This window comes from Onychostoma macrolepis, chromosome 06 (assembly GCF_012432095.1).
Source record: "Onychostoma macrolepis isolate SWU-2019 chromosome 06, ASM1243209v1, whole genome shotgun sequence".
In the NCBI taxonomy this organism is placed as follows: domain Eukaryota; kingdom Metazoa; phylum Chordata; class Actinopteri; order Cypriniformes; family Cyprinidae; genus Onychostoma; species Onychostoma macrolepis.
In genome coordinates this window covers 3,043,216-3,069,381 of record NC_081160.1, presented here as the reverse complement: position 1 = coordinate 3,069,381, position 26,166 = coordinate 3,043,216, and the positions used below count along the sequence as shown (strand labels likewise).

Genomic DNA, 26,166 nt, shown 5'->3' with positions numbered 1-26,166 from the left:
GGTTCCACAGTTTTGTTCAGATCACTAACGCTCGTCTTAGCAAAGCCAGCTAATTTAATGTGTCTCTCCGTGATTGATTCCAGAGGCTAATAACATCCTGGGATGCTTTTGTCTTATTCTGAGAAACTTGAACACGTTCACAAGTAACCGACTCCAGCTGTCTCTGAAGGATTCCTCCAGCGTTCTGCAGCTACCCGCTGAATGATAAAATCACTCTGACCTAGATGCTGCGGCCCTCATGAGACTCTCTCTCACAAGCCTCCCTGCCGCTGCGCTCTATGAATACGTAATTCTAATTTATGAAGCAGCCACTGTGTGTGTGTGTACAATATACATATATATAAAAACACACACGCACGCACATACTCTGATGCCTCTATGCATGCATGCATGCCGTTGTCCTAGTCAATCATCACGCTCCATCGTGTTGTTCTCCTTCAACAGAACCTTGTGATGTCGGTAGAAAAGTATAGCAGTGCCTGCGCTGACGGAGGAAAGTTCCAGGAAAAACTGACAGTCCTTGTTCGACTAGAAATGACAAAGAGAAGGCATGATGGAGGTAAGACAAAGAAAGAATTCAGAAAGAGTGTTTCAAATGCACTCATTGTGTTCAAGCAAAAAAAAACAAAAAAAACACACATAGGAATAAGAAGCACTGGCAGATGTGTTGGGAAAGGACGCACACACACACACACTTCCTCTGACAGTCTCTGGAATAATCATATGTTAATGCTGACGGCCTGTATTTACCCTTAAGTGCACTCGAGCACTCAGATGATCGCAATTTTTCCCAAGCACTGAGAGAAAGAGGATTGTGAGTGTAAAACAGGAAGAGATGGAGTATCTTCGAGCTGCTGTAATTTGTAGCACAGATGACAACTTTGCAGTTTCCTCAGAAGACGCCACTTTATAATTGTGCCGAAGCGGCATCATGGAAGATGAGGACTCGTTTACCTCACGAGAAAGAACCTGACAGTTATGAACACTCGCTAGCAATAAGCAACATGTGCCATTTTATCAGACATAATTAAAAAAAAAATAAAATAAAATAAAAGTTCAAAACGACGTCCCATTCACACTGACAGTAAATTGGTTGCATGCTGGCATTCCTACCTCACTAGGTGCTGAATCACTGTCTAAACTCCCATTGGTCATCACATGCTGCTCATTACTGTTCCATCCCCAAATGCTGTCCCTTAAGAGTTGCATTTCCAACAAAGTTCCAGAAGCAAGCATGCAGTGTTACAGAGATACTAACTTAAAGGGATAGTTCACCCAATAATCAAGCATGCCCTGCTAGAATATCCTTTCTCAAAACTAGTGTCTATTTATTAAAGGAATTTCACCCAAAAATCTAAATTTGCTGAAAATTTGCTAAATTTGCTGAGATGGACTCTTTCACTGGAGGAAGCGTTATTATGTAATATGGACTCATATTTTTGCAAGAAGCAACAGTAAAAATCTCTTTATGATGGATGTTTCTTACAAGCACACAGCTTTTCATTTCAAAAGATGTTAACTGATGGACTGGAGTGGTGTGAATTACTGTGATGATTTTATGCAATGAAGAAACAAACTTATCTACAGCTTGAATGTCCTGAGGTGATTTAGATAGCCATAAGTCAAAAAAAAAAAATACAATGGTACTTCCATATAACCATGATTCTAGATGAATTCCATATTCATGTACAATGACATTTACATTGTAATCCAAGGTACTTCAAAGAATACCACAGTATTGCAGTTTTACCACTTCCACAAAACATGCAAATAATGTCACTCTTCTGTATTTTTGTTAAGGAAATACGGCTCTGATTTTTTAACACGCACTGTTCAAACGTGTAGTTTTGACCGCTGCTTATCTACATGTAGCTTAGCAAACTACAGCTTCAAAGCAGCTTCCCAAGCATCCCTGCTCTGTACCGCCCTTGGCAATGACATAAACATCAAATCGGAGTGAAAATATCCATAAAATAAAACAGATCGTCACAACTCCATCTCCGCTTCATAACATTCACACCAGATGATGTGAGACATTCAAATTATAAATGGGCAAAAATGACAGCCGCTTTCAAAAAAAGAGAGGCTAATTTGCCTTTAAAGGTGACTGGATTTCCATAAAAACAAAAGAGCTGGAGAATAAACCCTTTAATGACACCACCAGGGCCTTTCGGTTTGTCGCATTGTCCCCATGAAGCCTGGAAAGGCAGATGTAGAAATTGATTGCTCTTTCCAGGGGACCAGAGGGGGGTAGAGCGAGCTTTCTAAAAATAAGGCATCAGAACGCTGTGTATTGTGTGTGCATGTGTGTGTGTGTGTGTGTGCTCTATCTGCTGGTGTGATAAAGTCACTAGCAGCCCTTTATCGGCCGGTGAGGGGAAATATGCCACCACCAGATTACAGCCCAACACTCTGCCAAGGTTATAAACAGCCTGTTATCTGCCGCGCAAACACACAAATCCACACACTATCAGCACCCAAACATATGGGCCACACACACACACACCAGACCTCAGCGCCCAACGCATGCATAATCACACGCGTGCACGCGATGCGCATTATATTGACCTAAAGTGAATCACCATTGAGCGCTGAAATAAAGGACGCAGTGTTTGTTTAGCACTCTCACTTCTGGCGTGCGTCTTTACCTCAGAGAAAGGTGCTGGCAGTGCTAAAAGGGCCCGGCGTCTATTCTACCGCTCTCAATAGGCTCTTTCTTCCCCGTCCCGTCTCATTCTGTGGCTTTTGTTGCTTGTTTGTGTTGATCTGCATGGCAAATTAGATGAATCCGCTAGAAAACACATTTAATGGAGACAAAGAGTTGTCATCTAGGAACCGAGTGAACGACGGCTGACAAACACAAGCCGGCTAATCAATAACAAGCAAAACATCCGCACACGCCGCATTCGGTTTGAAATCAAAACAACTTTGGCATCTGTAGGCGGAGAACCCAACAAATACAGTTCAGAGAGTTAAACAAACGCCACAGCATGGTGGAGATCGGGCGATATCGTGGTACACTTGTCGTCACCAGCATCAGCACCAGCATCAAGGTGTCTGTTTTGACTCCAGGGAGCTCTGATGAGACGTCTTTGAGCCGTGGTGAGGTGACCTTGGCTGTGCTGCGCTAGATTTCTACAGCGGCCTGTTCTCTGAGCTTCAACGGGGATGTTAAAAATGGCTTCTCCCTCCAGATTAATGACTCAGGAGGGAACAGACCATCAGCGAGAGTCAGGACAGAAGAAACACACCAGAAACTGAAGGTGCAACAGAAGTGATTCAAGAATGATGCTTGCAAAAACAAGCTCTTGTTGTCGACATCAGGGGTTTTCAAACTCAATGCCAAGGCCCTTCATTAAACACAAAAGCATGTTAAAAAACGATGCATTGTTGTACAAAAAATACATTTATTCTGTTTGAGAAATTATAAGACAAGAATATGAAAGATTCAACAAATGTTATATCGTGTGTGTGTGTGTGTGTGTGTGTATTATATGTTCAGAAAAATATTAAACTATATATAGTGTCACTATACTACAGTAAAATGTAAAAATATTTTCTATAAAGAAATTATATATAATATACTTGTGCTTATATATATATATATATATATATATATATATATATATATATATATATATATATATATATATATATATATATATATATATATATATATATATATATATATATATATATATATATATATATATATATATATATATATATATATATATACATATATACACACACACATATACATGTACAGTATATATACACGCACACACACACAGTATGTACTGTACGTATACACATAGGTTTTTATGTGTTTTATATGATTTTATATGTATAGTAAAACGTTAAACTATATAATACGGTTATATAAAGTTATTATATATAGTTGCATAATAATAATAATAATAATATAAAAATATAAATATTTGTTTCTCTCAAATGTTCTCCTATTGCATCTCCCCATACCACCCTAGTTTGTAAAACCATCCTAAGATCCAGGCTCCAGGCTGCGACCAAATAGTTGCTCATTTTTTTCTGTGACTAAAATTTGTTTGCACTGGTTGTGACAACAAAATCTGCCACATTTTTTGATTAAGCTCCACCATTTTCATCTGTGGAAGGAACTGCACAGCGAAGACCAATTATCTGCAAAAGGCAGCATGGGGCGACTGACCATTCCGCCAGCACAGCGCTGCATGAAACACAGTGAAGGGACCCATTTGAATATATTAATCTGGAGCAAAAACTGAATATTTCATACAGTGTGTTTGTGCTCTCCTATAATGATGAGGCATGGAAAGAGAGAGAGATAGATGAGCGGAGAACTACAGCTCAGCGTTAATGAGTGGAGGGTTAAAAAGAAACGCATTTCAGTCCTCTCTGGTGTCTCCTGCACTGCCAGTCGCTCTGTGATCTGAATATCTCTGCCTTCATAAAAGATTCAAGCACTATTGACTTCCTGGTTTGGTTTCCCTGCATAGTATCACCTCACAAACTACTGCTTCACATTCATCTGAACCTCCACAGGAACAACAGCACACGAGTAATGAGGAGGAGGAAGAGGAAGAGCTTTGACTATAGCATCCTGTTTCAGAAACGGGTTAGAAAAACAGTCCTGGTAAACACTAGGATGTTATGATTGTGCTTAAATATGGATGCGCAAATCTACATATTACTAGTCAGTGGCAAGAAGTAGCTGTAATAGCCGGACTTAAACGGATAGTTCACCCAAGAATAAAAAATGTCATCATTTACTCACTCCAAACCTGTATGAGTTTCTTTCTTCTGCTGGACACAAAAGATGCTCTGAAGAATGTTGGTAGCCATTGACTTCAATAGTATGGAAAATAATACTATGGAAGTCAATAGCTGCCGTCAACTACTTGGTCACCAACATTCTTCAAAATATCTTTTCGCTCACGTGTGATGTGCTCTATGATGGACTGTAATGCAGAACATATGTGACCCTGGACCACAAAACCAAAAAAAAACTAAATATTGAGAAAATCACCTTTAAAGTTGTCCAAATGGAAGTTCTTAGCAATGCATATTACTAATCAAAAATGACGTTTTTATATATTTACGGTAGGATATTTACAAAATATCTTCATGGAACATGATCTTTACTTAATATCCTAATGATTTTTGGCATAAAAGAAAAATCTATAATTTTGACTCATACGCTGTATTTTTGGCTATTGCTACAAATGTCCCCATGCAGCTTAAGACCAGGGTCACATATGGCAAGTCCTGAGCAGTTATTCACACAGAATGCATTTTTGCGATAAGTTTGCGTACATTTTTTTTTATAAAGAGAATGCTAGTTAAATGTCCAAAAACAATTACAAAAAATTCACCCAGCCCCACATAGCAATAGCAATATAGCAATAGCATAGACATAGCAATTTGGACTAAAGTTGGAGTAAATGGTGACAATATTCAGTTTTTTTAAACTACTACTTCAGTAATGTTCATGAATTAATTAAACAAACCCAAAAGTGATGTAATACATTTTGTGATGACTAAGATCATCATAGAAAACTAAGGTCTGAACATGCAACAATTGGATTATCCAGCACATTATGAGAGAATTTAATGGGAATTTGAAAATTTATGTGCATTTATGCTCTTGGTGCTGATTTGAGAGTCTCGTTCAATAAAGTTTAAGATGTCACCACTGGGTCATAAAACAGATCAGCACAATGCACTGTCCCTTTAAACGTACCAATAAAGTCTTTTATTCTAGAAGCTGCGATAAAACGCACTTTGAAACGGTTATCCTGGGGGTAATTGATGGCTTTATTGTCATTATGATCCTTCTCAGGGGACCATTACTGCTTTTACCATTCAGACCGGAGACCGTGACCCTCACATAACGGACAAAACAGAGACACCACTGGAAATGCTCTTCTATTCCAGAATCACTGTCCATTTAGAAGATGATTTTCACTCAACACCACACGTCTTTCTCATAATCACTGCGACTCAAGCAGTCGTCATATCACGAGCACACACTCCAACCCTGAGCTCAAACTGGGATGTAATTATTTAGAGACAATTAGCCATTTGGCACATATAAATCATGTGAAAACACATCTCACGGTGTAACAGGTTTAATCACAGCGGGCCGCTTTGATGCCGTAGTACATGCTAATATGCCGCAAAACGAAAAGAAAGAAATTCCCAGGTCATAATTTACACTAAATAAAATAAACAATTTTAATATATATATATATATATATATATATATATATATATATATATATATATATATATATATATATATATATATATATATATATATATATATATATATATATATATATATATATATATATATATATATATTTTTTTTAGCAATTTTTACAATATTTTTCACATTCAACCATTTAGATTTAGATTCCCCAAAAATATATGACTTATTTATAGCAATTTTATACGAAAAAATGGTCGGAGGTCACAAAATTAGAGAAAAAGGACACCAATATCATACTATATTACATTTGTTTTGTTTTAGATTTAAAAATGAATAAGTTAGTAAGTAAATATTAAAAAAAAATAAGTAAAGAAAGAAAGTATTGTTTTTTAATGTTTATGTAAACTTCATAAACATTCTTGGCAGATGTATTCTTAAAACTAGCACATAAAAGCATATTTGCTTACAGGAAAAGAAATATAAACTTAATTCAAGATATAGTCTGCGAAAACAAATCTGAAGCAACTGTGTTTCTCAAGAAAATCCATCTTGTTTTAAGAATGTTTTTTTACAGGAAAACAAGAAATGACTTTTCACAGTGATAGTGACGAGACTGAAGTCAATGCGCCTGATGGAAAATCTGAGGTTTTTTATGGATCTGTGTGAGCTGCATTTGTTTTCCTGAACTCTGGCTGCTGATTCCAAGACTGTCGAGAGCTTCCTGAAGTCGAAAACCTGAGACAGCTCGACAGCCCCAGTGTGGAAAATCATCACAGATTTTTGGACGAGACACAGATGAACAGAGCGATGAGAAACGGTCATATTTCTCTCCGACGACAAGAATTTCATGAAGTCACCGCACATTGATTAACAGCAGCTGTCGATTTGTTAGTCTCCAGTGTCTCTCTGTCAATTATCTGATTGTAGACGTGAGTACAGACATCAGACACGGAGCTGACAGAGTATCTTCCCACCGCCCCGCGCTCACAAACCGCCGGCATATTGACAGCATGTCGAGTAATGCAGCAACATCTATTTTAATTCAGCGTTTGAATATTAAAGTCTGTCAGAATGAGTCATGGCGACAGACTGCAAACTAGGAGCAACAAAGAAGCCATTTTTCAATCTAATAGCCGTTTCTTGTCTTCTACTTTTGGTGTGAACTCTGCAACTTTAATTAAACTTCTCAGTACGGAACTGTGGTTTGCAAAAACATTAATATTTCATTCAAACATAACCATTAATGACAATCTCTGCAAAGACATGCTTACAGAATAGTCTTAAATTTCACAGAGAGACATCAAACTTCCTCAGGTTTAAACAAATTATGTAATCTCTAGTAATTATCATAAATATGCACATAAAAATGTTAACCCAAATGTCCAGTGTGAAAATGTTTTCATTATTAATCAATGACCCTGGTTTAATGCTTTCATATGTGAAAAGCGCATCATTTTATGGAAGCTTGTTGCAACGAAATGAAAATTAAAAAAGGCAATCGATTTTTAATCTCACAATTTGGACTTGTTACACAACTACAAGATACAAACTCAGAATTCAGACTTTTTTTCTCACAATTCTCAACTGACATCTAGCAAATTTGCTTATATCTTGCAATTCTCAGCTGATATCTCGCAATTTTCAGTTTATACCTCAAATCTCAGTTTACATCTCGCAATTCTTAGTTTACATCTTGCAAAACCGAGTTTACATTTAGCAATTCTGAGTTTACATCTTACAATTCTCAGTTTACAGCTTGCAAATCTGAGTTTACATCTCGCAATTCTCAGTTTAATTTGTAATTGTGAGAAAAAAGTCAGAATTGTGAGATAGAATAAAAAATTAATTGTTTGTGAGAGTTTGTGTGACCGAAACAAGCTTCCTTTTATTTTTCTGGATTTTGAATCTTCAGAGACTTTAATGAAAGACATGAAACATCCTGACAACCCTTTCCAAACGTACCAAGATGGAAGCCATGCAGAATGCATCAGTTTCTGTTTGGCAAACACTGTCTTTCAAAACCCAAGACTCGACAGCGAATCTGATGAGAGTAATGCAGCGGGTCAATAACAAATGTTTCAATCTCAGGCATTTGGCTTTAATTAGTGGAGCATCTCAAGACCGCACGCATTAATCAAAGAGCACATCAGACACAAATGTGTCTCTCGTATGACAGTCACACAATCACATTTCCCATGTACTGCAGCACACACACACACAGACAGAGTGATGGAAAACTGTAGCTCAACCCACAATACATCATATTGTTTGAAGAGGGAAAGGCTGGGATATTAAATCCATATGGACCACGCTTGAAGCTCATCCATATTTCCAACAGATACAGAGCTGGATTCACTAAAATCATTAATGCAAAGCCTTTGAGAGAGAGAGGAAACTAGTGCGATTAGCTTTCAGGAAGTTGCGCATGGATCAGTAGCCTCACTCGCAGATGACCGGTCTGACCATATGCATCACCACATGAGTCAGGTTTTACTTTTTTATTTGGAATTTACCAAAAGGTCAGATCATGCATAATAATACGCTTAAGAAAATGAACTATTATATAACTTTGAAGCTGATGTGATCAACTGCGACCATGATCAATAGTAGTATATGCTACTTCAAAAGTTTAGGGTCAATTACATGTTTTTTGGGGGGGGGTTTGAAAAAAGGGCACATTATGTTGATCATTTATAATGTTACAAAAGATTTCTGTTTCTAATAAATGCTGTTCTTTTGAACTTTTTATACATCAAAGAATCGTGAAAGATCAAATCAGTTTCACTGATAATAATCAGAAATGTTTCTTGAGCAGCAAATCAGCATATTAGAATGATTTCTGAAGGATCATGTGACACTGAAGACTGGAGCAATGATGCTGAAAATTCAGCTTTGATCACAGAAATAAACTGCATTTCACAGTATATTCACATAGAAAATAGTTTTTATAAATTGTAATAATATTTCACAATATTGCTGTCTTTTTAGTGAGCAAAAGTGACTTCTTTAAAAAAAAAAAAAAAACTACTTTTGAACGGTAGTGTAAATACGTCAAGCAAAACGTCTAGAGTTCTATACACTGTAGCATCACACCACCCAGCTGTACTCCAAAGTTGTTCAGTTTTTCATCCTGCAGTTGTTAGTCTTTGGTCTGCCCTTGATTTGGGAGAGCAGTCAGTGAAGCTGAAGGGAGTTTGGGTTTTGGTACTGAACTACAGAGAACATTAGGTCCCTCTCCTGCATAGAAAGAGGCTGAGACGGAGGGAACGCAGGAAACAGACTTTAATAATTGAGGGGAAGGCTACAGGCAAGGCCTGTCTGAAGAGTAGTACCTTTAAAAGATGTATGTCTCTGGAGGGGCTGGTCCAGATCACATGGGCATCGCTTCAAACTTCAAGATGAACTTGAAACCTTTAAAGTCAACATGAAACACCATTCGCTACCCATTTGACTTTCAGAATGTGGCATATTTCTAAGTGGAACAGGATATTCAATGAGAGAGGAATTTGATTATATCCACTGGGAACTAATTGGATGATGAAAATTACTTTTGGATGGACAGAAATTCTGAGCAAAAAGTCTACAGCGATTTGTACAAAATCCATACAAATATTCCCAGAGACATCTGAAAACACAACACGCACAAGCCATCTTCCTGTACTTGTAATGAGAAGCACTTATAAACCTTCTGTTGCCAACAAAAGAGAAGCTTTAAGGACTCCCTGTGGATTTCCGTCAAAGTAAATGTTTGATTGATTAACACTAGAAAATGAAGTAATTAGGACAGCCATAAATATTAGTAAGGTAATTTTACAGTTGTAATATAAAATTATTATTATTATTATTATTAATAAATACTTGATTTTTCACTGAGATACTACAATAGTTACAATATTTGAGTATTTTTGTTTTATTTAGTAATAATTAAATAAAAGTAGTAGTACTTGTTAATATTAAATTATTATTAATTATAATTAATAATAATTAAACTATAACAATTATTATTATTATCATCATCATCATTACATTATTATTAAAATTAATACATTAATTAGTATTATTATTATTAGCTTGATTTTTACAGAGAAATATTACAATAGATTTTTGTTATTCAGTAATAATTCAATAATGAAATAAAAGTACTAATTAAATGCATTAGTAGTAACTGTTAATACTAAATTATTAATTATAATTGAAGAAGAATTAAGCTATAATAATATTATTATTATTATTATTATTATTGTCATTATTTAAATAATTTTGAATTACATTTTAAACTGCAACTGCCATTCTTAATCAGAAAAAGACTTTTTTTCCCCTCAAATCACCAGAAATATGCAAAATATGCATATATGTCCTACTTCATATTAACCTGCTACTAAATGGCGTCTAACAGCAATGCATTGTTTTTCGGTCACTTGATATTGATCAGGCTGTCTGTTATTGATCAGAATAAGCTACAATAGGAACCAGACTTTATGCTGATAAAGTACAAAATAAGCAAGAATATAATCCTTTAAATAAAACCATAAAGCTGAGCTAAAAGGCAGCTGATATTCCTGACGCAGACGCTGCTCCTGGTTTCATCTGGAAGCATCACCTCTGATGTGTTGTGTTGGACTGGCCCTGTCATTACCGCTCAGACCTAAATTATTGATCGTGAGTGTTCATCAGCATCACAGTCACGTCCCCGAGCTCCTGATCCGTCCCCAATACAGCCACTGAAATAATTAGGAGGGTTTCTCATTAAGGGAGAATGAAAAAAGAAGGCCGAGAGAGACAGAGGGGGTTCTGGGTGTTAAATATCTCCCCCTGAGAGTCCAGAGCGTTCGCATCATATCCGCTGAACGCGCGAGGAGATGACAGGCCCTTCAACGCAAAACACACACACAAACTGGAATAAAATATCAATACAGAGAGAGAGAGAGAGAGAGGAGGAAACTATATGAATGAAGATGTTACGCAGCTCTGCCAAATTAATGAAGAATGCCACAATTTACATAAGGACTCCATTCGCTCATGGACAACAGGAAATATTATACAACTTTAAAGCAGTTTAATAAAAATAATAAAATAAAATGGGGTCAGTAAGACATTTATAATGTTACAAAAATATTTCTATAAAAATTTTTAAAAACAGTTAAAAAAATGCACAATATATTCAACGCAGAATTATTAGTAAAGTAAATTTAAAATGAAAAATGTTTTAAAATGAATTAAAATTATATTGAATTATAAATGCTGGGGTGGCATGATAAATGGAAAATAAAGTAGCATAAGTTTCACCAAAGGCTAAATGAATATAAACAGACAAATTAAATTTATTAAAAAAAGATTTATATCATAAATTACCACAAATATTTCCTAAAATGAAAACTAAAAATATTAATAATAAAGCCAATGCAACAAATTAATAAATACAGTTAAAATTAAACATTTAAAATAAATTTGACTGTTCTTTTGCCTTTTCTGTCATGTTATATATTTCATTACAATTCATTATTTAAAGAGAGATAATGAAATACATGTATTTTGTTAAAATTATGTTATGTTATAAAACGTTATATAATGTTTCGATTATTTAAATTAGAACATATTCTACATTTTTGTGACACGATCTCATTATGTTGCACATGATTTGCGTCCAGTTATCATCTTTAATTCAATTTGTTTAAATATACATCAACTTTTTGCAATACGATCAAATAATGAGTGAAACCACTAGGGCCTAATTCATTCATCGTCATACTGGAAATGTAAGGTGCAGTGCATCGTGGGATGCATTCTTCAGTGCAGTATGCTGTTATATACTGCACAATTTAACAAATGCAGCAGGTCACCCGGGTCTTCCATGCATACAGAAAATATACTGAGCACAGCATAGCCTACATACTGCAGAAATAATACGACTAGTATGTTAGCATGCTATTCTGAACAGCCGGTTCAGGCCACACCCCTCATTACTGGGAGGGTTCATTATGCAAATGATGTTGCTGGAGCAGTATCAAGGAGAAGCACACGCTCTGTTATGGTTTGCACCGCCGGGGCCTCCCTCTCCCAGATCACTCATACGGAATCATGGCCTAATAGCATCCCATTACCATAATTGCCAACACAACTAGTGTTCCGTGTCTCAGTGCTTCTGAGCCGAGAGAGAGAGAGTGTTTCAATAGCCAAATGAAGGCCACTCCTGATGCGCTCTCTGGCGTTTGCATGCATGAAGAAGAAGGGCCGTTTGTTTTGTGAAGACCCCGTGAGGACCTTCGCTCTTCACGGCACTTCATATTCCACTGATGAGTGAACGGCAGCCTCCGCCGCAGAATTCAGAATCACACTCCCATTACTTTTCAATTAATCCTTAATTAAAATATATCATGCTTCCGAACCAGCAAATCTCTCTTAATATGCAAATGCAGAGCATTTGAGGATATTAACATATCATTAAATGATGCTGCACATTTATGTCTTTGGACAAACAAGGCCAGGATGCAGTTAGGCGGTTGTAATATAAATCGTAATATAAATTGAATTATATAATAAATTCCCAAATAATTCCTAAAATTAAAATTGAAAATATATAGAAGCTAATTCAACATATTCATAAATAATGTTATGAATTTGACTGTTCTTTTGACTTTTCTGTCATGTTAAATATTTTCAACACTGATAATAATAGGAAATGTTGCTTAGATCTATAATTTTAATTAAAAATAATAATACATTTTTATTTAAAAATCATTAATATAATATAATATAATATAATATAATATAATATAATATAATATAATATAATATAATATAATATAATATAATATAATATAATATAATATAATATAATATAATATAATATAATATAATTATTTACAATACATTTTTCCACATCCTGCCCAATGCTGTCCTCCAAACACTTATTAATTTGAAAGGAAATGAAAACATATCATCTATGCAGGCTATGTGCAGTGATGAAACATAATGCACAAAAAAAGGTGGTAAAATTTAAAATGATTTTTCAATGTCTGAAAGTAGAACTTAAATCACTGAATTAAAAATGAATGTTAAATCATTTAAATGGGCTCTGCTTCACATATTACTTTTGAAAATAATTCAGTATACAGTATTCTGCATGTAGTAAGGATTCTGTGCAGAACATAACCTGAGTCTTCATTAGCAGACAGGAATCTCTCTAGACCTCTAAGCTCCGCCCACAACATCCCTGACCACACACACACACACACACACACACACACACACACACACACACACTCCCAAAGGAGACACACAGCTCTGATGAATTGATTGACACCATTTTCCATCTGCCAGTTCTGTCAGGGAAAGAGAGAAAGAGATACAGGGCCCATTTCTGCTTGATTTCTACAGGGACACACACACACCACACCCATCTACCTGCATCAAAACACTGAAATCATCATTACAATATCAATGCAAGGTGTCATATTAAGCTCTATCCTCACAGAATGTCCTGTGATTGTGAGGAAATCTTGAATGGAAAAACACTGGTTGTTCTTCTGGACATCTTGAACTAGCTTAACATGGTTTTATAGTGGTTTTGGGCATTTGTCAGCAAAGGTTTGACCATCTAAACCAGCAAACCACCTTAAGCTGTTTATTTCAGTAGAGAAAGCAGAACTGAAACATCTAATAGATGGGAAAGAAGCCTTCATCACCGAACAACTCAATAACACGTCCACATCCGTCACGCTTCCTTCATGACAACTAAATCAGCACAATTAGCAGGCCATGCTAAACGCTAACTATTCCATCAAAAACAGACAAATGACCTAAATCACAATCTCTCACTGTATGATGAACACTGAAAATCTTTTAATCCAGAATGTGATCTTTAAATACACTGACATTTATGATATTATGATTAATTTGAGAAGCTGATTTTAACGTGAATGTGTCTCAATCTGCTCTTTGGCTCAAAAGTACGCACACTAGATTTCTAGTGCCCAAATTCCATAAAATTAAGCAAAAATTCATTAACGATTATATATTTCGGACACATACAATTGTGGCTATGGCAATAGCAAGACCAAGAATTTGGCATTTTTATTTACCATATTTTTCTCGAAAATAAATCGCGAATTGTATTGTTGAGGGGGAAAACCCCACAGATAAGTCACATTTTATTATTACACTCAGAACTAATGTAAAATGCCTATAAACGAAGCAAAGGTACACTATAAATATGTATTTTTGTTCTCCTTGCTCCAAAACAAATCTTTTGAATTGAATGGTATTCAGAACACAACAGAAATGAAAAACATAACTATAAAAAATAAATTAGAGTGTCATTCATTATAACATTTATTATAAATGCCAAGCTAAATGAAACAAACAAAAAAAAATTGGTGCAGAAACAATTTTCACTAGTAAAGTTCACTAATAACAACACAGAATTGGCAATTAATAAATTGAATTAAACATGAAATTTTGAAGTAGGAAGACTAAAATAGTATTTTCTTGTAAAATACACTCCAATAATCTTTGTTTTATTTAAATATATTATATATAATGTGTTATTATAATATGTTAATTTCCTCAAATATAATTGATTTGAGACGCTGCTAGTGGTCCAATGAAATAAATTTGTGAGTTTGAGAAAGCGATTTAATTCCTAAAACTTTCCAGTGTCAAATATGTCCATACAGTAGTTGACGCAACCCCCTATCTAGGGCACGAGAGAGCGGAATGAGACGCAGCCAGGAACAGCTAATCCAGTCCAACACAGCACACATTCACAATATCTCAGTGTGATTCCCTCAGTAAGCGTCTCTAAATCCGTCTCAGCCAGGAACTCATTAATTTTGTGCCACAATCAACATCTTCAGCCCACTATACGACCATCAGCCTGACTCATTCCTCGAACACCACCACAATTTCCAGCCTAGCAACCACACGCTGTTGATTATTGACCACAATGTTGAAGCCACAATGACTGCTCGCCCACCCACCCACACACACACGCTCTTTTCTCCGGCAGTTTTAATTTGACACCCTGAGCCGGGGTAACGAGGTGAGGAGAGAGGAGCCGCAGTGGAATTCATTAGCCGCGCCACTGCAGGGTCCTCTCTCCCGGCGTTAATGACATCGGAGGCTGGAGAAAAACGAGACAGCCCAGACACAGGATGAAATAAACATGAGCGCTGTCAGCACTGAAGCTTCGGGCTAAAGGGACGGCGAGCGCCGGGTCTGAAGACCTCCAGCCCCCCGAAAGATCACACCAGACGCCTCCGGGACCCTCGGCGTGATTCTGAGCCGCATGTTATTACGGCCTGATGAAAGCAAGAAGAGCAACGCAGGGATGGGCGGCATCACTTGCTGTAGCGAATATACCGCGGTAAACTAGTGTTTGCACAGCTCTCATTGGGCAGGACAACTTTTGGCTATTTACACGACAGACTGACAGATAAATGCACAGAAATGAGAAAATGCAGAGACGTGTGACATACAAGTCGAGAAAGAAGCAGCTGTTAAGGGGCGGGGCCAAAAGCTGGCTACTTGAATGTGGCTCATCCAATCAGAATTCACATTATAGCGATTTTACCACAGTGCAATGCAAAACAATGCAATTTTATATAATAAAACACCAGGGTTATCATCGTTAACTAAAACTGAAACCATATTTAATAAAGAAAATAATAATAATTTTATTACCTGAAACAAAATTTTATTTTTAATTATTTATTATTTGACAAAGCAACATTTTCATTCGGTTTAACTGTTGTTTATAAATGTTTATGCCGCATTTATTAACCTTTTTAACGTTAGTTAAAAAAATGTTCATGTTAGTTCGCAGTGCATTAACTAACATTAACAGATACAGCTTTTGATTTTAATAATGTATAAGTAATGTTGAACTTAGCATTAACTAAGATTAATAAATGCTATATAAGTATTGTTCGTTAACTAATATAGTTGACTTATGTTAACAAATGAAACCTTGTTGTAAATTGTTACCAAAAGACAAATAAAACTAACAAAAACACACAACAAAATTACTAAAACTGAAAAAATGAAAACAGAAAATATAAAAATAAAATATAACAAATATTATAACTGATATTAAATACAATATTAACAAAAACTATAATAGTATATCAGTGATACTAAGGTAACATTGTAAAAGGCAAAAATATTCAATGAAGTTACAACATTAATCACTGAAAAAGTACATAATAAATAATATTATTATACACACATACATACACACATACACACACATATATATACATACATATATATATATATATATATATATACGCATACATACATATAGCAAAATATGTACTTTCCCAGTGATTATATATTAATGTTTAAAATTTAATAGATTATTCATTCACCATTCTCTTAAAAAAATTACTAGTTTGTGATATATACCATGACTGTGAGATAAAATCTAATCATGGCATGGTGTAAGATTATGGTAATACTGCTCAACCCTGAGTGACACCACATTTAAGACAAGAAAAATCCATCACTGGCAGCAACAACATCTACATTCACATCTGCAATTAAATAATTAACGTGAAAGCAGCACTCGGACCCCGCTGTTAATGTGCCCGCTGGAATATATTAAACACACAGCCATCTTTGTCAGCTTCACTACAGATCAATTGAAATGCTAGGGAAAGAACATGCATGCAGGAAATGGAAATGTGTGTGTTGGCTGTGCTGCGATCTCCATGCGGCTCTGCATTAGTCATTTGGCTCCCGCCGGCTCGTGTCACCTCTGCGAGGAAGCATGTCAGATTCTGCCAGTCTGAACAGCGGGAGAGTCAAGACCCAAAATGCCCAGAAAGTGACAAGTTAAACTTCTGTTAGACGTTTCTCTTCTGTTTACATGCACGAAGAAATTAATTCAAAAAAGTTGTATTTCTGTTGAGCACGTCCAGAGGCGATCACTGATTTTGGCGGAAAATCTTGAGATTTCTGTGGAATCATGATAAAGTGTGTTTCACCTGGAAAAAAAAACCCCGCAGGAGCGTCTGTGATTTTGTTGATTCAAAGATCGCTGCGATACAGCTCATGTTAAAGCTGGCATTAAATGAAAATTCCCCCTATCTATTTTGTAAATGCATGTCATAGATCTTATTGTGAAAGACTCGTCTGTGCATGCTGCACTTTTTAACCCTGTAATGTTTAAATCAGAATAACACCAGTAGATCTTCTGGTGATGTATGCCAGACTTCTCCAATCATGTAGTCTTTTTTAAGTACATTTTTAAGTGCAACATCCACACCTCAAAAACGAATCAACAACAAATTAACTGAACCGAGTACCTAACCTACATTTTTATTATTTTTCAATAATCTATTACACTCAAATATACGACAGAATACTAAAGTAAAAAATCAGTCACAACTTTAATATGCAAATGGTAACATTTCAAAAGAGTATAATCAAGTATATCTATTTTTTCCATTAAATTTATCCCAGACATTTGTAATATTAAAAATGCATATTATTTAATACTGAAAATTACTGTACAGTATACAAATTTTGAAAAATCATGAAATACTGTAAAGTTATTTTTTCATTTAATTTATTCCAGGAAATTGTGATTTTCAAAACATATACATACTGCATTACTGTGCGGTATAAAAAAAGTTTGTTTTCTCAAACTAAACATATTTTGTAAATGAACATGCACTAACATACTGCACATTTTCTAAGTATCTTATGTTTATTTTTTTTCCATTTAACTTATCCCAGACATTTTTGATATTAAAAACATATTTATGCTTTATTAATACTGAAGGAAATGCACAGTACGCAAATTTTGTTTTTTTTTCCCCCCTCAACAAAAATATTTTGTAAATGAACATAAAATAATGCATTGTATATTTTCCCAGAGCCATATAGCCATATATTCTTTTTTTCCATTTAATTTATCCCAGACATTTGTGATATTAAAAAATATATTTTCCCATCAAAAATATTTCATAAATGAACACGCAGATTCTGCAGAAATTCGCTTTTTGGACATTTGGTTTGGGCCTGTCCTGGAATTTCTCCTCTGCTTTTCCCTGTCAAGACGTTGGATGGAAGCAGATCACCTCTGCTGCGTCTGCAGTCGACTGTCAACAAGACAACATCCCTCAAACCCTCAATCTGACTGCGGTGACGCGACAGAGCGCTAAGCTGCCTGACACACCTTGTGAGGGTCGGCAGAGGAGATGACCTCTCCTTCCCAACCTCTCATGCTCAGGAACCGTCTTGACAGTCATCTGTACTAAAACGCGAGTTGGCTAGGGACTTGACGGATGTGTACAGTAGACACCTGTCTTTCTTCGTCGAGATGACGTGGGCCGTTTGCATACTGACAGATTTAACAGAGAGTCAGAGAGCGACTACACGAGATCAAACAAATCCCCAACAGCACCGGCGCTGACATTTAGAAGAATATCTCCAACCGTCTCTTTCACATTCCTAATAAATCAAGCGTCGGCTCTTGATTTATTAGGCAAAAAGTCATATTGGCAAAAAGTCACCTCTAGGTGTAGGTCAGGCAATTGAGCGCGTGTTTGGCTTGGCTGCTCCGACGACTCGACGTGTTTTAAAAGGAATTTCACATTCGCCGAGCCCTTCCAATGCGGCAATTAAGACATCGTGAAAAATCTCCCGCCCGTACATCGAAGGAGTAACGTATGGAAGAGTGAAGAGACGGCAGCACGAGTCTCTTTATCCGACCACACCACAGAAAGTGACAAATTGGCCTAGTTTTGGATTTAATTAATCACAGCGGCCTGACAGCTACCTGAGCTGGGCTGCATCATTAGCGCGCCGCTACCAGTGTGTTTGGGGAGTTTGTGATAGAAGACGATTCCGTTCATTAACTCGACCAGTTCAGCAGATCAGAATAAACACACTCCAATATGACATCTTAAGAATGTTTTGCATTCAGGAAGATCAAGTGAAAGATCTAAACTGGAATTTGCTAATTATGAAAACCAAGGTAACTGGGGCTTTTACACTTACAGTGCTTTCTGGAAAATTATTGGTTTACAGACCATGTGCAAACAGACTTTTAGAAAAAAATACCAGAAAATAATTTGTGTGAATCGGTTATTCTGTGTAAACATGAGCTAGATGGACATTTTTGACTTATCTCTTTGCTTTTTCTGCATCTCGTGCATTTTTAAAATGCGTCTAAAGAACTTTTTTCTATTAATCAGCACTGTTATTGGATGCTATTGTCTCACATTTTAAAAAGCATAAGCATGTTCTGTGCAGTTTTATTTAATTGTCAGTGATTTTTTTACTGTATTTTTATTAACATTTTTATTTTTTATTTTTCTATTGTTCTATTTTAAAGTTATTTTGTATATTTGTCATTTTTATTAGTTTTTGTATTTTAAAATATTTATATATATAGTTTTTAGTAATATTTATTTTTTTAGTTCATTTCAAGCAACATTTTTTTATGGTTTTAGTTCTAGTTAACTATAATAACCCTGATCCCTCAGAAGTAGGAAAAGTGTTGTCTAATTGGACAGATCATCCAGGAAGATGAATAAAACTGGTATTAATTAATGGTAAAACTTGGAAAGCCGTTGCTTGTGTGAACTGCAGATATGATGGATTTACCGGAAAAGTCGATCCAGCAATTTTACAGTAATTTAACAAATGTATTGCATGAAAGCAGCTAATGATTACATGTTTGAATTGATCAAATGACAAAGTCCAAAGTGTTACGATCATTATGCGATACATACTGCAAAGCATTTATGTACGCCAATCACACAAGCTGGCCCATACTTTTTGACCAATCAGAAACGCCTTTCCGTGTTGGGGGCGGGCGTCAATTAAAAGGTGAAAGGCTAATACTGATCAGAGTACGTTTTAATTGTAAATGCACAAATACGTTTTTACACACACAAATGCGCAACAAAAAGTATAGGCTAAATAAAGCATCAATTACTCACCTAATGCACATACTTTTCTCTTCATTTTGTTGCACTAGCACTAAAAATTGTTCTCGTCTATACTGAGAAATAAAAAGAAGACTGAAATCACTTGAACCGCATGAACAGCAATTATAAATTCCAAACCATTTCTATGCAATACGCATCAAAAATGTGAATATAAATCAGTTTTTCCTCTATAAAAATGTTTTAAAGTGCTACAAGTCTTGCCATTAAAACATTTAAACCTTTAGTCTCAAACAAAACAACATCACTGTGATGTCTAAAGAACATCAGAATCAATTAATCTTCTTGATCAAATTCTTAAAATGCCAAATATAAATGCACGAGTGTAAAAACAGTATATTGTACAACTGTATTCCTCGCCTATGCTATTTTTGTTTATACTTGCTATCCAGCACACAACGAATGTGCAGGTTTAGCTCCAATTAGACCTTCTTCTCTTCATGTTTCTGACCAGAGATCACAGACATCCAGAGAGACTTTTTCCACTTGATGCTCTTTCGGTTTCACCCGTCTGTTGCAAATCCGGCAGCGGAGGTCCAATCAAAACAATGAGACATGTCAGTGGACAAGAATAACAATGAAACATGTCGGAGCTGATTAATAAAAGTACCGTCAGCACGGCGCTCCTCAACACCTACTTAAGGACGGCTGTAATTCACGTCTTATCAAAGGGAATGTGACTTCTTAAGAACATCATTGAGATTCTGTCGCCAGTGGATGGTGGGACGCTGAGTGACGGTTTGAGGGACTGAAGGACAGCTGGACAGGCTCCAACACACCACAGCAGCGCAGGATGATTGACATCTCATTTTTATTGGCGGCATCCCATGAAAAGGCAGGTTCAGGGTTCATCCCCGCCCACCTGGACAGACGTACTCAGAGAGGCGTCATGAAGCATGTAGATAAAGAGACGCTGAATCCATCATCTGAGATCCAGAAGATAAATCAGACCAGACTGACGTGTTAAATAGGTCGTAATTTAGATGCAATGCATGTGATAGTTCACCCAAAAATGTGAATTCGCTGTCATCGTTAATTCACTCTCACGTCGTTCCAAATCTGCATGACTTTCTTTCATGATACACAAAAGTAGACCTTTTACATATGATTTTAAATATCAGATTTTAAATCAATACGATCATTATATATTACCAGTCAAAAGTTAGGACGCTTTAGAACTTTTAATCTTTTTTTTTTTTAAGTCTTTTGCTCACCGAGGCTGCATTCATTTGATTAAATATATAGTAAAAACAGTGAAATATTTTTACAATTTAAAATAACTTTTTTAAATTATGAATATGTTTTAAAATGTAATTTATTCCCGGCCGTGCATATTCAGCAAAATGTAAAATCAAAATTATATTATTTTCCACGCAAATAAGACAAACAAGAACTGAAGCTTTCAAGCATCAAAAAAGAACGCAAAACCAAAATATATTCCAAGTCAAACAACAGCTTTATGTGAAAAACAGACTCAACTCTAAGTGCCCTTGGCACAAGAACTAACATGTCCGATCTGTGAACGAATCATTCTTTTAAGACAAATCTTTTCAATGTAAAAGTTGATCCAGTTCACAAATTCAGTCTGGATGATTCATTCACTTATTTCATGAGTAACTTACAGACTCGATGTGGTTGCAACAGCTCACCAGAAAGAAGATTACCAGAGCAAAATGATAATTACACAAAGTTAATGACCTCAGAACACCTGGAATAGAGATTCATTTTAATGAGATTTCATGGTCACTCTGAACATGCATTGTACTTGCATGGAGAAAAGCTAATTGCACAACCATTTGTGAAGAAAAATGTAAAAAAATTTGGAACGACTTGGTTTGGCCTGCATTCATAACTGTGTGATCATCCCACAACAGCTGTAGTGATTGAGACATGTATATACACCACATTTATACAATCACTATGGGAGTTTCGTAGGGAAAAAGCAAAAGACCATTGTGCACAGCCTGTTCACAGATCTTCTCATGCATACCGTGTGCAAAAATAGACATTTTTCATTATGACAAAGCTCCAATCTGATTGGTTGGCTTTGGCTAATTGCCACGAACCAAGGTGCACAGCTTTATCTACCCACCAGCAAAGTCATGTTTACAAGTTCCCAAACTGCTACAATGATGGCTTATGAGGAAAAAAATTGTTGCCTGGCCAATGCATTGCAAGCATCCTCTCCCATTGTGCATGCCTAATGTGTGTTTTTGCATTTTACTGTGGCAGTAACAAACCTCAAAAGAGGCAATAAACTGCAAAGTGGCTATTGACAATTGGCATAAAGTCTGGCTAAACAAGACATTGAGTCCAAAAGTGTTGAAATTGCTGACAAAAAATGTGAATTAATGGAGGTCTTTAAAATGCTCTACCTTTGACTCTGAGAAGACATAAAAAAAAGATGGCGTGGGAAAATGGCTCCAAATAAGCAGCATTAAAATAGATGCGAGCGCACAAATAGCTGCACCGCAGCTTGTGCTGACAGACCTGAAAATGAAAAAGAATGTTGCCATGTAAAATTTCCTACACGCTGTTAATATTTTATGAGCACTCGTTTTGACACCAGGCTGTATATTCCTAATTTGTGTTGCTGGCTGGCAACACAAATGGGTTGTGAATAGGAGAGAAGAGGGGGAAAAAACGAGGTGAGGTGGGTTTAGAGCAGAGGAGAGATGGGTAACGAGAGTAAAGGAGATAAGAGGCGACTGAGAGCGGCAGAAAATGGACTGCACAGGCGCGACGGGGGAGATTTCGTAGTCGGTGTGCTACACAAAACATCTGAAATGGCCCATTTAACTGCTCCGTATTGCGTCGCCCTCGACGGCTTCATTTTCATACTCCATGATGGAGGAAGATGGATCGAGAGCATGAGATGAGCATTTTATCAAGGTTACGTTAACCTCCATCCTTTATCTTGCAGGAGATGAAGTTGGAGGTGATCTACACCACAAGAAGTAAACAGGAGAAAGCCCATCAGCGGTCTGATGAATTCAGTCAGAGCATGAGCAGATAATGACAATGCTGACTGGCATTTTCATTAAGAGCACTGTATGGCACTTCTATAAATGCAACTGCTCTACTGAGAATCCTGCAGATGAGCAACAGCATGTGTTGTAGGTTACTGCAACTTTCATTTCTAGAGCTGCTCTCATAGTTGGTTTGATTGTCTTAGTCTCAGACAGCATATCCTGTATATTGACCACCAAATTCAAATTCAAAACTAAATTCAATTAAATTGATCAAAAATGGAGATTAAACCATACGTGTTACACATCGTCAATGGCATCTCACCTCTGCAAGTTAGTCTGGATTGCTTTCACACCAACTGTGGACCATATAAAATGTTCACAACAACCAAGCAAACCAAATTCTGACATCAAACTGGAATTCTGGGGCCTAATCTGTAAAATCCTCATATGATTAGATCCTAAATTTCATGGATTTCGTCCTACATCAAAACTGAGGAACAAATTGAGATTTATGAAAATAAACATGAAATTATGCCAACTGAAGAGCATACGTACAAACTTTTTGTGCTCCTATACCAGTTAAAAAAACAATCCAACATCATTTTTGAAAAAATATACACATATAGACAATCACAACATGCATTTATATCATTATATGCACAAATCACAAACATTTAAAGTGCTTTGTGAATAACAAAACTAACTAAATTAATTAATTAACTGAATTAATGATTTTCTGAAAAGGAACCATGAATGAACTATTAATATGAACTTTTCGTTTTATGAAGCATTCAACTGGAAAACTGACGTACGTTTACATTTAGGATTATTCTAGAAATAACACTATAAGGGTCTATATAAGGTGCGGTTCACTGAAGCACATTCAGAAAAAACATTCACACCGACGAATCGAACTGAACTCTGACAACTACTGACTCCAGTGTGAATGAGCCTTAAGAGTGGGAACTTCTAAATGGAAAGTTTTTGATGATGCCCAAAAATCTGTCTTGAATTTACATTAGGTGAGTGAAATCAGTCATAAAGCGGGATTGTGTTTGAGCTGAATTTGGTGGTGTTGGATGCGGGAAATGAAGCATGACGGAGCAGAGAAGAGCAGCGTGTCTGCTAGCGCTCATCTCAATCCACATGACTCACGCCTGGGTTCTGGGCCACCAGTCAGAAAATGCCAAAGAAAGAAAGAAAAAAAAAAAGAGGAAATACTCGGCACACAACACAACTAAACCGAATTGGATTACTCTTACAAGAAAACTCTAGCACATCCTGTACCCTAAAAAGCATTTTGAAGGAGCTTTTAGAAAGGAAAAATACACGTCACACAACTGCTGATCAAATGCTGTAGTTTCATATAACACAATGCGGCCTGTCCTTAACTGACCGCTCGAATGACAAGCACCTGTTTCATCTTCCACATCCCTGACAGCACAGAGGTTGCATGGCTTCACAAGTGCTGATCCAGCTAGAAAAAGGTGACGCCTTCTTCCAAAAACCACTTGGATTTAACTGAGCATAACTCTAAAGCACTTTACAGCAGATCTGGTAGAAAACAGCTCATCGTGAAGTACGTAAGCAAGGTGAGACGGGTTATGGACCACAGAATGTCGACTTCAAGCATGCAGTTCTGCTGGAAACGCTGCAGCCGGTTCTTGCGTGTGCAGGAGGAACTTCAGTCTTCCGGAGCCCGCGATGGCACTTGCGTCTGTGCTGGGAAAGCGGCCAAAACCGCCGCTCTCTGCTTCTCCCAAACATTTGTTTCCTTTCAGGGGGCACAAGGCTCCACATGCTTCCTTAAAAAAACATTTCCGTGCCACGAGCACTGTGTCGAGGGGACTATTTTAAGATGCTAAAAGAGACACATGAGAGTAGCGCGCTAATTGGTGTAAGTGCCCTTAGATTTAATATATGTGCAAGCCATCAAAAAAGAACAAGTATTACTCCATATCATAACATTTCACTGTCTAAAAATCTAAAACAATAGTGAAATTTGCATAAACGAGGCAATTATTGATGGTTTTTATGAGACGTGTCTATGGGAATGACAGAGAACTGTGGGAAGCGGTATTTTAAAAGACACATTTTTCGCTGGACACAATGGGAAGACTGGCAGACATAACGACAGACAGTGGCTTATTACTGCCATATATTAGCATGTCTAATTATGAGCGATTTGCATAGCCAGGCTATTCATACAGGAGGAGAGAGAGCGAGATGTGGCGTTTCTCCAGTCTCTGAAGGGAAGCACACAGGAACGATCATTTCTGTATCGATTTATAACATCACCACTGAATCATACACATCAGTTCAACCTGCCAACAAAATATGGGTCACGATGGTTTGCTAGACTTCCAACAAACCAATGAGTCAATTAGTGAGGTCAACTACATTATATACACATTACTTTTCAAAAGTTTTGGGTCGGAAAGATTTTTTACTGTTTTTAAAAGAAGTCTCTTATGCTCACCAAGGCTGCATTTATTTAATTAGAAATACAGTAAAAACTGTAAAAATTTGAAATATTATTACAATTTAAAATAGCTGTTTCCTATTTAATATATTTTAAAATGTAATTTATTTCTGTGATCAAAGATTAATTTTCAGTGTCACATGATCCTTCAGAAATCATTCTAATATGCTGATTTACTGCTCAGGAAGCATTTCTGATTATTATCAATGTTGAAAACAGTCATGCTGATTAATATTTTTGTGGAAACTGATACATTTTATTTTTCAGGATTCTTTGATGAATAGAAAATTTAAAAGAAACATTTTTAACATTATAAATGAACAATTTAGTGCATCGTTGCTAAAAAAATTCATTTCTTTAAAAATAAAAAAAAAAAATTACTGACCACAAACTTTTGAACATTAGTGTATCTGTATCATACATGTTTTTTTAATATATTCAGACATTTTGCACTGTAAATCTCTCTTAACCTGATGTTGAAATCATTGTACACCAATCAAAATCCAGTAATAATACTCAAAAGGGGCCTCATTGTAAAACCTG

The 26,166-nt window shown here is 36.2% G+C and overlaps 1 protein-coding gene across 3 annotated transcripts in view; it reads right to left on the bottom strand.

Annotated features, from left to right (window-relative positions):
• Positions 1-26,166, bottom strand: part of pbx1b (pre-B-cell leukemia homeobox 1b) — an 85,789-nt gene that overhangs the window by 47,470 nt on the left and 12,153 nt on the right. The window contains exon 1 of one of the 3 annotated variants that reach the window (XM_058779115.1): positions 20,164-21,313. The exons of the other annotated variants lie outside the window; for them this stretch is intronic. Coding sequence (XP_058635098.1) covers positions 20,164-20,188 — 25 coding nt within the window. The 5' untranslated portion in view covers positions 20,189-21,313. Of the gene's footprint in view, positions 1-20,163; positions 21,314-26,166 lie in introns of those variants that run through there. 3 annotated transcript variants of the gene reach the window in all.